Source organism: Lingula anatina, chromosome 3 (assembly GCF_051362555.1).
Source record: "Lingula anatina isolate TDL-2025a chromosome 3, LinAna3.0, whole genome shotgun sequence".
Lineage (NCBI taxonomy): Eukaryota > Metazoa > Brachiopoda > Lingulata > Lingulida > Lingulidae > Lingula > Lingula anatina.
Window position 1 is genome coordinate 31,729,112 of NC_141769.1, and position 14,963 is coordinate 31,744,074.

The following is a 14,963-nucleotide window of genomic DNA, read 5'->3' on the forward strand; positions in this document are numbered from 1 at the left end:
ATTAAGCTATGGTGATATACAAAACTGACAACGAGTAGCCATGTACTAGAACACGTTGGAATTGACATCATCATCTTCAAGGAATGCAAGCATTGTTCTATAGATATGCAATGAATGCCAATGCGTCATCACACTCTTCCCCTCCCCCCTCCCCCCTTTCCATCCTAATAGCAGAACACTGCCGTGTGCACTAAGACTAAGAAAAATACCAAAATTAGGGGGACGGGAAAAACGGCGCAGTTACAAGAACGAAAATAAATGGAAACGAAAGGGAACTGTGTTTTTAATAAGAAAATAATTAGTTGCCCATCGAACATTCTTCGCACAAATGCGCTATACAAGGAGTGCATTCGTAACTCACTGGTTGTTTCATGAATGCATTCATGAATGGTGAGTAACATTACAAAGTACAAAGAAAACACCGCGGTGCCTGCTCACGTAACGAAACCAGGCTATCTCGGGTGTCCGACGACCCGAACTTGTTTACCGTTAGTTACTGCACGCGGGTATTTTTGTCTCCTCAACCTGTTTACCACAGCATACATATACGGTCTGTAAATAAGGCACACGGTCATTTGATTCCACATGCCACGTACGGACTTGCAATCTAAAGAACAGTGAACATATATGCGCTGAAGTATATGAGCACTTGAGAAATTTGGAGATTTTAAGAAAATTCATTTACTGCACAGAATTACCGGTCGTTCCCCTTCGCCGCACGGTCTCTGGACGTCAAAACAAGGCTAACCTAGGTCAAACATGTGTTCGCAAAGAAAACGAGGTAAATTGTGTGCCTGAGTATGCATGAGCCTGTGTGTTTGTGTGTGTGTGTGTGTGCATACGTACAAAGTGATTAAATATAAAGCACCCTGAGTCTAGGATTTTTCATGGTAACTTAGAATACCCTCTCCGTTGTCGTTCAGCTTGGAAATGACATTAATTGATGTATTTTCACTATACAGTATACTTCAGGTGAGTTTCAAATAAAATCAAGGCAGCAAGTTTTGCCTGGCATTTTTAGCTAATTTAGGTGCAAATTGTTGGATATAGCGCTGCTTTTTTATGGAATTTTTTAAAAAATGTCGTTCTTGCAGCACTAAACAGCTATTTCACAAACGAAAGTTTTTATACTTAGGTGCATGGAATCTTCCTGGAGTGAGTAGTACCTTTATACCTTTATAACTTCTTAAAACCTCTGTTACACAGGGCCTGGGATCTCTTTAGGAAAGATTTTTTGCTCGAACCTTCAAAGTTGGGAATTGACAAAATTTGAAAGGCAGCGTCAACTTTATACGTCAGTGTTAAGGAACTTTAAAAATTGCAGTCTTTTCTTCTATTACATATTTAAATTTGTGAGCGAGGACCAAGCCCGATGGAACAGGGGCTTAGCTTTGCCATGCTTATAGATTCTCGTGCCCAGTCCACGTATTAATCAAAGGTGTATGGGGTGACGGTGTCGCAAACCTCTTGGGTGTTAATGTCACCAGTGCAGTTGCATTGCGGTCTCAACACATGACGAGTCTGTTAGTTTTATACGCGTGTAATTTAGGTATCATTTCACCATGTCCCCAGCACAGATTAACGACACTGATACTTCCCAGCCGTGTGCAGTCTAATCTATAAGTTGAAACCATTAGAATTATAATCAAAATTTGAGTCACATAACTATTTTAAAAGTCTTGACTTTCTTTCTTTTTATCCATCCTCTATCCTATAAGCTGTTTGAATAAGATATTGCGTAGCCATCCTGTCTTCAGGGATCAAAAATGAAAACGTTTCCGAAATGTTGGAAAAAAACAAGCACGAAAATGACGACCAGGGGAATTGCAAACGATTTAATCTATATGGGTTCTGTTTACTTGTTGTCTATTACCTTGCTTACGTTTTCTTTTCACTAGAATTGAGTGACCGTAATATGACTAATTTATGACCAGTGAAAGATATTCATCAAAAATAACTTGCATTACAAAGCATTTACCATGGGACCGAAACTAGATCGGTAACATTACTGTAGGCTGTTTATAACGGATATGAATAATGATAATGAATATTATTAAAATGGTAGCGTAGTGAGTCACAACCTGTTTTAGATCTCTGAATCTTCATTCATGAAGGAGGAGGGGGAGGGGGGTGGGGCGGGGAGAGAAAGGTGGATCAACAGTGCCGTCCCCCGTCAAACCAGGTCTCGCTCTTTTTGCCTGCCGTTACAGTGCCGTTTTCCTCTAAATGCGCAGTTTTCAGTTTATCAGGGTTATCAACATCAACATAGAAGATCTCAAGCTACATAAATACATTTTTTGTGATATTATTAACGATAGAAAACATCTGAAAGAAAAAGAATAGGAAAAACAGGCAGGGTATACTGGTATGCTTAGAGTTTGCATTTTACAACCAGTTGATAGAATTATTATACATTGCAAAAAGATTTAACTTTAGGAGTACTATGTAATTCTGTATGAACGAGTTAGCAGTATATACAATCCGTTGTATGACGACATACTTGGTACTTGTTGCATCTAGAATTTACATAATGTCTGAGGTAGGGATTAGATGACGTGCAGTCTTGTTGTAACTTGTTTACGAGTTCACGGATTGTAGCTTTAGCCTCAGTTATGAAAATAAAAACGGCCACCCGCATTACTGCAAGGGGTACGTACTATTCAGATAAGCTTTAGGCATAAAACGCTTGTAGCAATCAAGTCAGGTCCTATGGCAAAAACATACTACAATATCCTTGCTCGGACCTCAAATTGATGTCTGCCACCGTGAAGGACATCCATTGTAAAATATCCCCGTCAACAAGGCAATGACTCCGATGACCGCTGCGACCGCCATATCCTTGGAGAGGTTCTAATTTCTGATGACACATATTTGTCATCCAGGTCAGCAGTACTCTGTTAAGTAAAGTAAAGACGATACCTCCCTGATAAAGATTTTACATATTATTGAAGGAAGCTAAATTTAGAAAGAGGGTTTGGTGAGAACTCGCGGACCCTGCACCACTGGCCTAAAGATCACTTACATCGGGGGAAAAAAACTTGGAAAAAAATCCAATATATTATTAACGACGTAGTTACTCCGACATCGCCCATGTTAAAGGAAAAGGGGGGGGGGGGGGTAAGGGTTTGAAGTTCATGAAGGAGGATAACTGTATTATATCTCCCAGTGTGCTGCCAGCTATAAGTGTACGCGGCTGTACGCAAGTTACGATTTGCGTATCCAGGTACGCCTGTACGGACTTCCATTAGGAACGTTCTACGTATCCAGGTAGCTGTACGCACTCATGTCAGTGAAGTTCTGGTTTGAATGTAACCACTTGTATCATTGGCGTATAACGAATAAAAGAGCAATTGCACATGTCAGCCGTTGAAGACTTTATTTATAAAATACAGTGTATATGAATAGGCAAAATACCTATTGCAATTGTTTCAATATAAGATATTTAAGATTTTAATTTTGGGGATATAAATTCTAAAAATTGACAGTGAAAATTAAAAATGAGGCGAAATAATTGACCGGACTGTGCCTGAGATCCCACCCTTAATTATTTTTGGTATCGAACCACAGAGTTTTGTAATACAGTAGCTCAAGGTTGCTCTCTCCCTGTCAATTCAACAACACCTGATAGCGCGCTTCTTTGGTCCTCCATATCTCGCAAGGTGATGCTATAGGATGTATCTTAATATAGCACAAAATGGGCTGATCTCCTGTCCTTGAACCTATACGGACGGTCTCCCCCTCACCCTCTTACCCCCCCCCCCCCCCCCCCCTCTCTCTCTTTTTCTCTCTCCGACTTCTTAAACTGTATGCTATGGATTAGTCATTGTTCTGATTTGAACGCGTGATTGACATGAATTTAGTTCTGTATTTCTCTTCTTGAGGGATGGATGCGCGTCGAATTAGCTGCTTTGAATTTCGAACACGTCTCGTACTAATTTCTACTTTCTAAGCACCATTATATTCTTTTTGAAGAGCCCTGTCATACGAAGATAAAGCAAGTCCCAAATAAACTGATACTTTTCTTCATTTTTTTTCTTCAAGCTACAAAACAAAGTCGCACAGGTAAAACCTGAAGATAATTCCCCAACGCATGATACAATTAAGCAGGCCTATGTCACAGATATATATCACGTTTCGTTTACACTTGTATCCGACCCAAGAGGGTCGTCTTGATAGATCAGTCAAACGTGCAGGGGAGAACATTGGCCTGTTTACAGAGATTCTGACCCTATCTAGGACATTAAGTTGATCTTTGTCAGGTCCTCAAACTGCAGCGGTGCCAAAACACCGCTGACTTGAATAGCTCATTTAAGATTGCATTTACCTCGGCACTGTCAAGGTCACAACGACCTACACGCACCGGTAGCCTACATGTATGTGAGTATTCCTTACATGTGCTCGCAGGATCCTTAAGTCTGGTGATTTTTTCCGTGTACACTGCATTGCTATTTTTTTCAGTTTTAACTCGATAGTGTTGGTTTGTTTAGCTAAACACTTAAATACGCAACTCGCTTTAAAAATATTTTTTACAAAAACAAAAGCTCTCGTTTTTCAAGCTTTTTGAGAGAATGTTGTTTATTGTAAATACTGGTAGCTAAAATGTAAGAACACTATCTTGTGATGAAACAAGTAAGAGTGAAGAAGTCAAGCTTCTCTGTGTGTGGCACGTGCTGCTATCGAAAGAAAATCCAAGCAAGAATCTTTCCTCTAGACCACCCTGTGCGTGTGCAGGTCGTATGCATTATTACACTGTACGTCTAATTCATTATGGACTTTCATAAGTTTACAGACATATGGTTTTTTCTCATATTTATCACCTGCATTCCTCGTTTTCTCGAAGCTCTTGAAAATTCTTTACAGGTAAACATATGGGCCAATATTCACTACCGATATATATAATACTAGTAGTTCTAGGTTCGGCACGAGTCCTGATGACGACACAGAAAAACAGCTGATCAAGAGTTCCGTTCCGAACCTTAGCATACAATCAGCCATCCAAATAAGCAGATTAGTCACGTTATAATAGTGATAACAACAAGAAAATGCCGTCGTATTCACTGCAGCCAAGTGCTATATTTAGTTAAGGTAGGGTCTTGATACGAACTATGAAGTATACTGAATTTTACGTTAGACTGATTAAAGAGAACGATGATTGGTTAAGTCGGCCCACGCCCCCAGGGCAAATTAGCAGCTCACGTGACGAATTTAACCATATTTGGGGATACTCAGTGGCGTGATAAATCGCTATTTTGTCAGTTTCAGGTGCGCTATATCCAAACCCTCTCTATTTTGTGGTTGGGCCTATTATTATAATGACAATAACTTTTGTCCATGCTCCGTTATAAGCCGCAACTTTCAAATCCCCGTCCCTTCCCTCCAGCAGCGCTAGCCCGGCTGACACTGGTCTCCTAACCGTCCCCAGCCTCTCCATCCAGCACGAGAAGCCGGTTAAACTAAAGGTAGGCCTGTCATAACGTGAATGTAATCTATTAAAACAATACTACACGAATCTATGGGCTTTTGGTATTTTTAGTGCCAAGGAAGAATTGCATTATGTAGATACCATTACGTTAGGGGACCGGTCTCAAGCCGGTATAGCTTTAATGGACAACCCAGCGTCCGCACGTGCGCTTTGTTAAGACAGAAATTTCAAGAACTCTACAACGTGTGGCTGGAGTACGATAACTTCCTCGAACCTCCGGGATTGGATTTGTTCAATCTTGTGAAGTATTGTTTCCAATGACTTGAGTTCATTATGCCTGTGTAACAAATATAGGAGAAATCTGCGGCACGTTGAAAAGCGCTTGTTTTGTAGTTCGCTGGGGGTTTCTACAAACTGGCTGTAATAAAGCGACCGTCAACTGAAAAATTAGGTTTATGATTTGTTCAAGGAAGGTTCCCAGGTTTCTAGGCGGTCGTAAGTGGAGTAGGTGTGCGGTTACTGTGGGGGCTACAATGATGTGGTTAACCATATGCGCATGCTATATTTTAGTGAATTAAGGGCCTGGAAATAAGTGCCAATGTTCCTTTCTTGTGGTTCTCTGACATAACACTTGTTGTTTGATAAATCAAAGTTGATTGTATTGACAACATAATCAACATTTGGATCTTGTTCACAGTTAGTTAACATGATATGAAAGGCATTCGAACTGGGTTCTGTATGCGACAAATAAGACCGTCAAGTACACTGATTGAAAATAAAAAACTAAAACGGATGCAAGTAGATTTTCCAGATCGTAGACGTGCATTTTGATGTTTAACATCACGAATGTATGAAACAATTTGTTCTGCGCATCACAGGGATTACACGTAACTGGTATACTGGCAATAACATCGTGCCGTTGCGCCTTGCATTCATTCATGTCCCTATCTATCCAATATTTCTTTTGCCACGACGATGCTCGTGTCAGCAGATAACTTTAAGGTCAACCGCAAACGACAAACTGCTTTTAAGGACATTCCGATACCTGGCTTCTAAACGAGTTATTTAGAATATAAAAATGCACTAGTTAACGTGTAGGCCTGATGTTACTGCTATTAAGTAAGTAACAAAAAAGGACACGGGGCGTCCGTTCACCTTTTGCACGGGGGATCGAGGGTCCGTATTTACGTAACTCAACCACTGTTACAAATACGCTCTTTACAAAAGAAAGGAATAACAGTTATAGAACAATACTAAATGTGTCCGATTGACTTAGTTCACTCGTTTATAAAAGCCAAAGAAAAAAGTAGTGCACAGGTGCGCAGCACTAGAGTAGGAAGGAAAAGGTTTTGTGCCCATTCAGTAAAAGTTGCAGAGAAATTGATAAAAACATGCTAACAGAAGGCAGTTTGCTGGAGGTGTGTCCGGGGGCGTGACCCATTTTTAGCCAATCAAATCCGTTTTCATTTGATTTTCGGTTTTTCAAGGCCGGCTGTAATTTCCATTCACATTTGCAAATTGTTTGTCAAATTAAATTCACGTGTGCACGATCGCGAGGGGACCCATATAAGAGGTGTTTACCGGTTCCTTGTCCACTTCCATTGGCTCTTTGCCTCTTGGTCTTTCTACTCAAGTGCATTGAGCGGCTTGCCCAGGCTAACAACAAGTTTTGATAAGGTAGGCGGAGATGGTGCGATGATGATAATGCTTCTTCAATTTTAGAAAAAAAAATTAGTTTTATTTTGAACTGTATGAGATATTATTTCGAAGTGGTCGTTGAGACAATAGTGAAGAGAGATTTTCAGGCTAAGTGATTTCAATACATTTATGTGTAATTTTTAGTTATGATCTGTTTTCGATGAAATCATTTGTTTGCTAAGCCAACATGTTGAAAAAAAACAAGACAGCGTTTTCAACGAGAAATGTTTCAATGTGTTTAGTGGTGGGCCACTTCTGTTCTGCAATAATTCCCTTTTTCTTTTCTTTACCATTTTTTCTTTCTGTGTATTTTTTTTTGTGGGGGGGGGAGCACTTTGTCAGATAATATTCGTGAAGTCGGTTGGTTTGCGGTTTACAATTGTAAAAACAACTGTCAAAAATGATTTCTAATGCGGGTAAACTTAAAAGACGCTTTTAGGATATCGCATGTCAACACCAGTGGTTAATGAGTTGTCACAAAGTACCCCCTTCCGGAGATGCGCCTATTACGCGTTTAACTTCTTGTGCAATCTCAATTTCGTCGGGTCACGTCAGCTCAAGGTGGTACTGGAGTTTTTAGTTCTCTTGTTGCGTGACGGATTGAGCAGTGTTTTTACAGTAGGTGGCTGGTGTGATGGGTAATGATTGTAACTCCGGTATTACGGGTGAGGAATTTCTCTAAATAAATCGTTTGGTTTACACTGGGTTGACGCATCTGCTTTGGCCGGTCGTATCTGCCCAGATAGATGCAAAGCATCTATAAGGTCGATCGTTACGTATTTTGATAAATGCTTTCTCTGGATGAAATAACACTACAACTCTTTGAAAAGCTTTTCTAGTTTTTCCTTTACATCAAATCTAGTATCCCTCCTGAGATGGCACGTGAGCTCAACCGCCATACATTTTCAACCTACGCGTATAGATCTGTTAAAAAAAAAAAAAACAGCTAAGACCCTCCAGGTAAACAAAAAGGTGTTCTTATGAATTGCTGCTATTTTCCACAAAGGCAGCACACTATGTTCACGCACTTATCCACCCTCTTGCCAATTTTTGGACCACGAAAACAATAAAAATTATACGTGCTCCATTTTGACGGCTCGCTTCATTCGATTAGATAAGCACTATGGTGATCTAGTAATCGTGAACTCATTTTTTTTCTTCGTGTGTTTGCTTTCAAAACTGTGTTTACTTTCATTTTCTCTTTAGAATCGAGATTAGGTTCACCCCGTGCAACAGGATGTTAGCTACTTGTTACAGTGGGTGTTTGTGAAAGGCGTCTGTCTTTAAAGTCGCATTTCAAACCGTTTCAAGTATGGAACCAAATACTTGCTGCCCTTGCGGTTTATAAGTCTCCCCCCCCCCCATTCCCTCACAACAAGAACCATTCTTTAATTTTCTACAACCATAGTGCAGCTGAGCAGTCTACATGCATTTTACAGACTGAGTCTGTCCCCCTCCAACTAGTTCTTGATTTGAAATCTTTCTCTCATCGGAGAACAACGGCCAATCTTCAGAGGGGTCCGTACAGACAGTCATGGGTTAGCGTTGGGCGGGACAGCAACGGTTGCACAGGGTGCCCGATGAGACACTTTGAGGCTCATTTGTAAGTGTAGCAAGTGAGAGGGTCCTGAACCCGAACCAGGTAGCATATTAAATCTGGCCTCTAGGTCTCTTCTACCTACCTGAAGACTTGTGTGTGGTCGCCTAATGGAATTGTACTTAAAGTACTTCGTAATCAGAGGATGGCGGCTTGCAGAAGGAGACAAATCTCATTTTCTCTCACATTTTCTTTGACATCGATTACTTCCATTGTGAATGCTAAACATAAATTTCCCTCTTATGTTTTGTCAGTTTTTTAGTCGACACAGCAATTTTGGAATGTTATGCAAGTGTTTCTTTTCTTTTGAAGAATTTGGGTTTTTCAAGTCGTTGGCTGCATGTGTATAAGGATACATGTACTTGATAGCACTTTGCTGCAAATTCTTCATTGCCGTATTTGATGTCCTTGTTAAACGTTTGAAGAAAAGATTGGTTTGAAACCACGTGCACAATGTTATGCAGCTTCTTGCAGTTGCTTAACTCCCCGGAATTATCTAACAGCAACAAGGCATTTTTTTTTGCTAGTTACTCAAGTAATCTATGTATGATAAATATGTATTGCCCCATTTATTAAACACTAGGTCAATTAATTTTTTTACCCAAAATAAACTTCATACATATTTAAATCCCTTGTAAATAATGTATTTATATTGCAAATAACATTTTATATGTTTTATAAGGTCCAAAAACATATTAACATTATAGATATGTCTTAATCAAAAGTTCACAGTTTTAATATTACACCCCCTGTAGTTACTTCATCACCTATTTTGCGCTTGACCATTCAAAATGGGTGTTATTTGTCAGCGTACTATACAAAGCATAGAATTATACCGAAAATTATTATAATGCATGAACTTTTAATCTTGCAATAGAACTTATATTTATTAAAGTCAAATTTAAATATTATATACTATTTATTCAAGGCGACGTTCTAAGTGAAATTGGAGACATGAACATACCCTGGGATAAACCAGATTTCTGCACTGTACACTACTTTAAATGCTTTGTCTGAACAAACTCAGGTCTTTGACTTTTCAATATATCTGTCCAAAGCCAATGGACCGTAATAACAACCTAGGGTGAATATTATATAAGATTTTAACCTCTTTCACGATCCAATGAACATCTGTTGTTGTGATTGAGCCTTGAATCTAAAAATCTCAGTCCCTCGATCTTTTTATTGCAGAAATGGACAAGACGATCATCGCCCTCATCTTTCTCTCAATTCTTGTCTGCGAGATGTTGCTGACGTCAGCAGCGCCCACACGTCATCATAAACATCACAAACGTCACGCTGCAGAGAAACACTCAAACAGAATATCAAAGCACGCAGGTAAGGTAAAATCGTATAAGCATTCAGTAGTGATTGAAATAGCTTTTATTTTTTAACCTTTTAATCCTTTTCTTCTTTTTTTTTATATTTACTTTATTTTCATTATTATTTTGGCTTTATTCTCCTATCGAGATTGCCACCAACGGGAGATCATTGTGAAGCTTTTCTTGTCCAGTTTATACAACGAATGTCCTGTTGCGTTCAGCAGTTACCAGTTTATCTTCGATGTTAGGAATTTCTCGATCAGATAGATATTTAATGTGTCTGTGTGTTTTAAATCGCTATTGCGTATCTTGATATTCATTATAAATCTGGTATTTAATATTTGCGTGTATTTTAATTTTCTACCGAGACATTCAGTATGTATGTGAGCGTATGTTGATACTAAGATTTTGTTCGATTTTGTTACAGAAAGACACCACAGGTTACACAAAAGAGACGTTACAGATCTAACAGCGGTAGACCCCAACACTCCCCGTTCCCGAGTAAAGAGGCATCACCTTCGACGGAGAAGCACCATGCCTTTTATGGTGGTTTCGATAACCTTAAACAAGCCGACTAAACAGCAACGCCAGCGCCTAAACAGAGGAGCTATTATTGCTGAAATGTAAACCGACACGGAGAATCTCAAGGCTATGACGTCACCTTAATCAACATTCCATTTCATTCCATTCTCATCGACTGAAAAACATGTCAAGCATATCAATAGTGTGACGTCACACTACGCCGTCGAGTCAAGAAGAGGTACGAAAGGGGCGCACATGATCTTGGTGTGACTTTAAGAGCAATTTCATTGAGGTATAAAAAGAACTGGCAAGTTTAAAAAATGTGTGGACTACGCCATTCGGCGTAAACTGTGCGTCCCTGAAGAAAAGGGTGCGTGTCTTTTTGTTTCTTACCAACTTCTAGTCAAACAGTTGGAAGATATTCTTTCAAGCGATTCCATGATCTCATCTCTTTGTGGGCAACTTAAAGCGCTGTATTGCCAGGGACGTTCATCGACACCTCTTGTAGGTGAGTCCCTGTTGCAGATACACATGTACATACAGACTGGGCGGCTATATGCTGCCAAGCATAATCGGTTTGAAAACGTCAACTGCGCTCTTTCGAAACGTGATAAGAACGTAACTGAACGTAATGAAAAGCCTACAGTAAGCCGCCCATGAAAGGGTGTCTTGAAATTAACTATACATAAACTGTTCGATCTGAAAGTTACAACTTTGCGACGGTTATCGTCAATGGGCACCAGCGTAGAAAATGAGTTAAAGACAAAATGTACGGTCTTTTAAAGGAGGAACTCTTACGATTAACTTATTGTAAGAATGAGCTGCATTTAAGAATCTCGATTTCGAATAAACGAAAACGGGAACGCCTTATAAATAAATTGTAATTTTTTAAAGAAAAAAATAATCGCCTGTAGTTCCTTTTATATTTCCGTTTCACAGAATGACACCATGTATTGGCTTAGATTTTATTTCTCGCCTTTAATGTCACAAGTTCACGGGTACCCCTTTTATGAATATGCGACCAATACATATCTTCTCTGTGATTGATGTCAGGTTTCCTAAATATTGAATTTCAATAATAACCGATAAGCCCGGTCATCGACACGACATTCTCGAATGAGACTAGAAATTAGTTGTCGGGAATATCTCGGTCCTTTATTCGTTCAGAAAACTTGACGAATTTCCAAATTATTGAGTTATGGTGCATGTAATTGCCAATCAACCCACGTTTTTGCCCTCACCATATTTGTGAAGGGATAAGGATATGAACTGGTTTAAACTTAATCCTTGATTAGCGTTCAAACAAGATCGATTTTTAATCGGAAATCTGGGTAAATTACATCATGACGATCAGAGGCCCAAAAGAATTTTTAAATTATTAAAATTTTTATCTAATTCTTTTAATTTTTCATTAAATTGGTTAATGAAAAGGAACGATTTTAACATGCCAGGAAAAAAACAAAAAACAATCCAAGTTGCTTATTCTGACAAAATTTCAAAAGTTAATCATGATTAGAATTTATTGGTAGTGCGTTGTTTTCGTCATACATCGATATCTGTTTATTGCCTAAAACGTATTTTTATGCAAAGATCCATAATAAAGTAAGTCATTGACGCTTTTTCAACTACCCATCAGTTTGTAGTTGCAGTATTCAGAGACCCGTTTGAAAATTTGTTTGTTAGTTGATATCTTTACTGATTCAAAAAGTACTCCATTCAGCAATTGAAATTATGACATCAGCCAAGAAGTCAATTCATCAATCTTGCTCGTATGCGAGGTTCAAGGCAACACAAGCTTAAACATTCCACACGTGTTTGCCTGCGTCACCCAACGGTAGCTTTTGTCCTCGGCCCGTCAACGATGCTGCCCCTGGCGCTGTGTTACTGTTATTCTTCAACGCGTATAATATGATATAATTTGCCGAAGGTCACATATACGATAAATAAATAAACATGTATTAGTGTGATTCTTATTATTATAAGCGTCAAAGGAAACGGTTACCAACTGCAGGATACAAAAATAACTCGGTTTTTGAAGTCTTCTGTTATTCGTTTTAAATTTCTTGTATTACTTACTTAAAGCTACCTGGGGCTTAATATCGGATAGCGTTCCAGTGGAATTTGCGACGGGAAAAAACACTTAAGTCAAAATGTTCTTATTTGTTGTACAATGTAAGAAAATACTTGGCAACTATCACGACCGACCATGAACATAAATAGCCTTTATTTCTGTCAAATTCCTATGGCTTTAAAATTCCATTTTTATTCAGTTAATCTCTCTTTTTGCTACTGTCCAATTTCGCAATTTTTCAATACTCATCAAATGCAAAGAAGGGCTATTAGGTGATCGTTTGACTAATTTGCTGACAAATACTTACTCTATACAGCTACATTCTATTTGTAAGGTTGTTTGTTTGACCTGTTACATAGAAAAAGGCCCGAACCACACAATTCAAGTTTTGATAACGTGTTTATCATAGTCTTGTACAGGGGTCCGTACATAGGAAAATCAACATACAGATAAGCATAGCACCGAATAGACCTGAATAAATATAAATATCGCGCAATTGACAATTTCAGTGCACCATATTCTGGGACGAATGAAGCACAGGAATACGGGGCTCGGCCACACCTGTACAGCTAGGACCTGAACTGTTGTTGTTCACCTGTTTTCCTGTTTAGATGGATAGAAAGTGGAATGAGATTTATAATAAATAGCTGAATACTTTGACAATTCATGCCTTGGGGACTGAGTACTCATTTTAATGAGCACGAGTATAATAGTTTCACACACACACACACACACACACACACACGGAGAGAGAGAGAGAGAGAGAGAGAGAGAGAGAGAGAGAGAGAGAGAGAGAGAGAGAGAGAATATTAAAGGGATGAATTCATGGCATTAACTGACCGTGTCAGTCCTAACCCTACCAGGAAATATATTCAGCTAGATCCAGGCAGATTCGCTCCGCATTTGACGATTCCTTACAGAGCCTTCTCATAGTGTTCCCTTGCTCATTCATTGATTTACAAATTGCAGCAAGAATTCGATCATTCATTCGGTCGCTCGTTCCTTCTTTCCTTTCTTCGTTTGTTTTTTATGTGTTGTTATACACAAACTTTCATACTTCGCTTACTTTGTAAGTCTAATTCTGTGTACGATTGTCGTTCACATCTTAAGTTAGAGTCATTACAGCCTAAATCTATGCAGGGTAGTTATTCTATAGAAGATGTATATAGTTTCCAGGGAGGCCTACAAGCAGCTGAAGTGTTGCAATTGATTAGTGTGATAGATGTGATTTTTTTTTTGTGAAGAAGATTATTTCTTGTTTATGCTTCTAATTTTGCTGTTATATTACCAGGAAAAAAGAAAGAAAAAAAGTTGCACCTACCACCGCCTCAGCCTTTAACTTAAATTTCTGAATGACAAAAAGCTATACTAAGACTAGCTATACTAAGCCCATCTCCAAAGATCATATACATTTTTTCTCTATTCACTAGATCTACTCGTGAAATAGGTCTGTCTTCAGCCATTGACTAATAACGGACCAAAAGAATTGGTTAAACCCCTTCATATCAAAAGCAATTTACAGCTCAAGTGCAAGTCTACTCAAGCATTTACCCTCCACTTAGCTTGTACGCTAAGAATAACAAATGTCTCAAAGAAAAAAAATGAAACATCGTCTGTTTAACAGAGCATCGCTGTAGACCGTTCTGAATTCAAAAGCCTAGATATAATAACGCATGAAATAATTTACTGGGCGACCTGGGCCCAGCGTATGACCCAAAGGTGAGTTGGTGCATTAACGTACTTTGCTGTCACTCATTCACTGGGAAATCCGCTAGTGTCAACGTTACCTTTTTTGTCAACTCTTGTGAGACTCACGTTATTAAGAAGAGCGCGTATTTGCTCTTGCAATAAGTCCACTTTACGTAAGTTTTTATCCTATTTTTAAGATATGCGTTTAATCTCTCTTTATGCAGGTACATTATATGAAAGAAATCTCGAACTTTCATTGTAGTTTTTAGTCTTTTACCGCCTTCCCAATAAGGCATACATTATTCACTGGGCAATTCCTTGAAGCAAAAATGCAGGAATAGGTATTTTTCTGACCCACTGCGTCCTTCCCACGCCCCTACAACCCAGGCTTTCTCCTACCAATGAAATCTCCTCTCCCAGTAATCTGAGAGAATTTCAAGCGATCACTACCACGTGCTCATGCACCTTGATTAACAGTTTTGTTATGAATCGTCTTTAAAAAAAAATTTTTTCAGTGTTGGATTTATTAAGAATCATAAGAAAAACATAAAAATGCCTCTGCATAGATAATGCTCTTTTCATAAACCATACTTTTTGGGCATAAATTCCTTTGTCAATTTTTTTTGTATTTTCTATGAAAGA

The 14,963-nt window shown here is 38.8% G+C and overlaps 1 protein-coding gene across 3 annotated transcripts; it reads left to right on the forward strand.

The window, feature by feature from the left end:
- The first annotated feature begins 565 nt into the window (after positions 1–565).
- LOC106165840 (uncharacterized) lies at positions 566–11,465 on the forward strand. Of its 3 annotated transcripts, none has more exons than XM_013544202.2 (3): positions 566–781; positions 9,909–10,055; positions 10,467–11,465. In XM_013544202.2, the coding sequence occupies exons 1-3, from the start codon at positions 760–762 to the stop codon at positions 10,664–10,666; spliced, it is 369 nt and encodes a 122-aa protein (XP_013399656.1). In that variant the 5' UTR covers positions 566–759; the 3' UTR covers positions 10,667–11,465. The 3 variants fall into 3 exon arrangements, with proteins under 3 accessions (XP_013399656.1, XP_086864935.1, XP_086864936.1); XM_087008809.1 differs by lacking the exon at positions 566–781 and adding an exon at positions 5,270–5,459; XM_087008810.1 differs by lacking the exon at positions 566–781 and adding an exon at positions 6,942–7,099.
- The last annotated feature ends 3,498 nt before the right edge of the window (positions 11,466–14,963 follow it).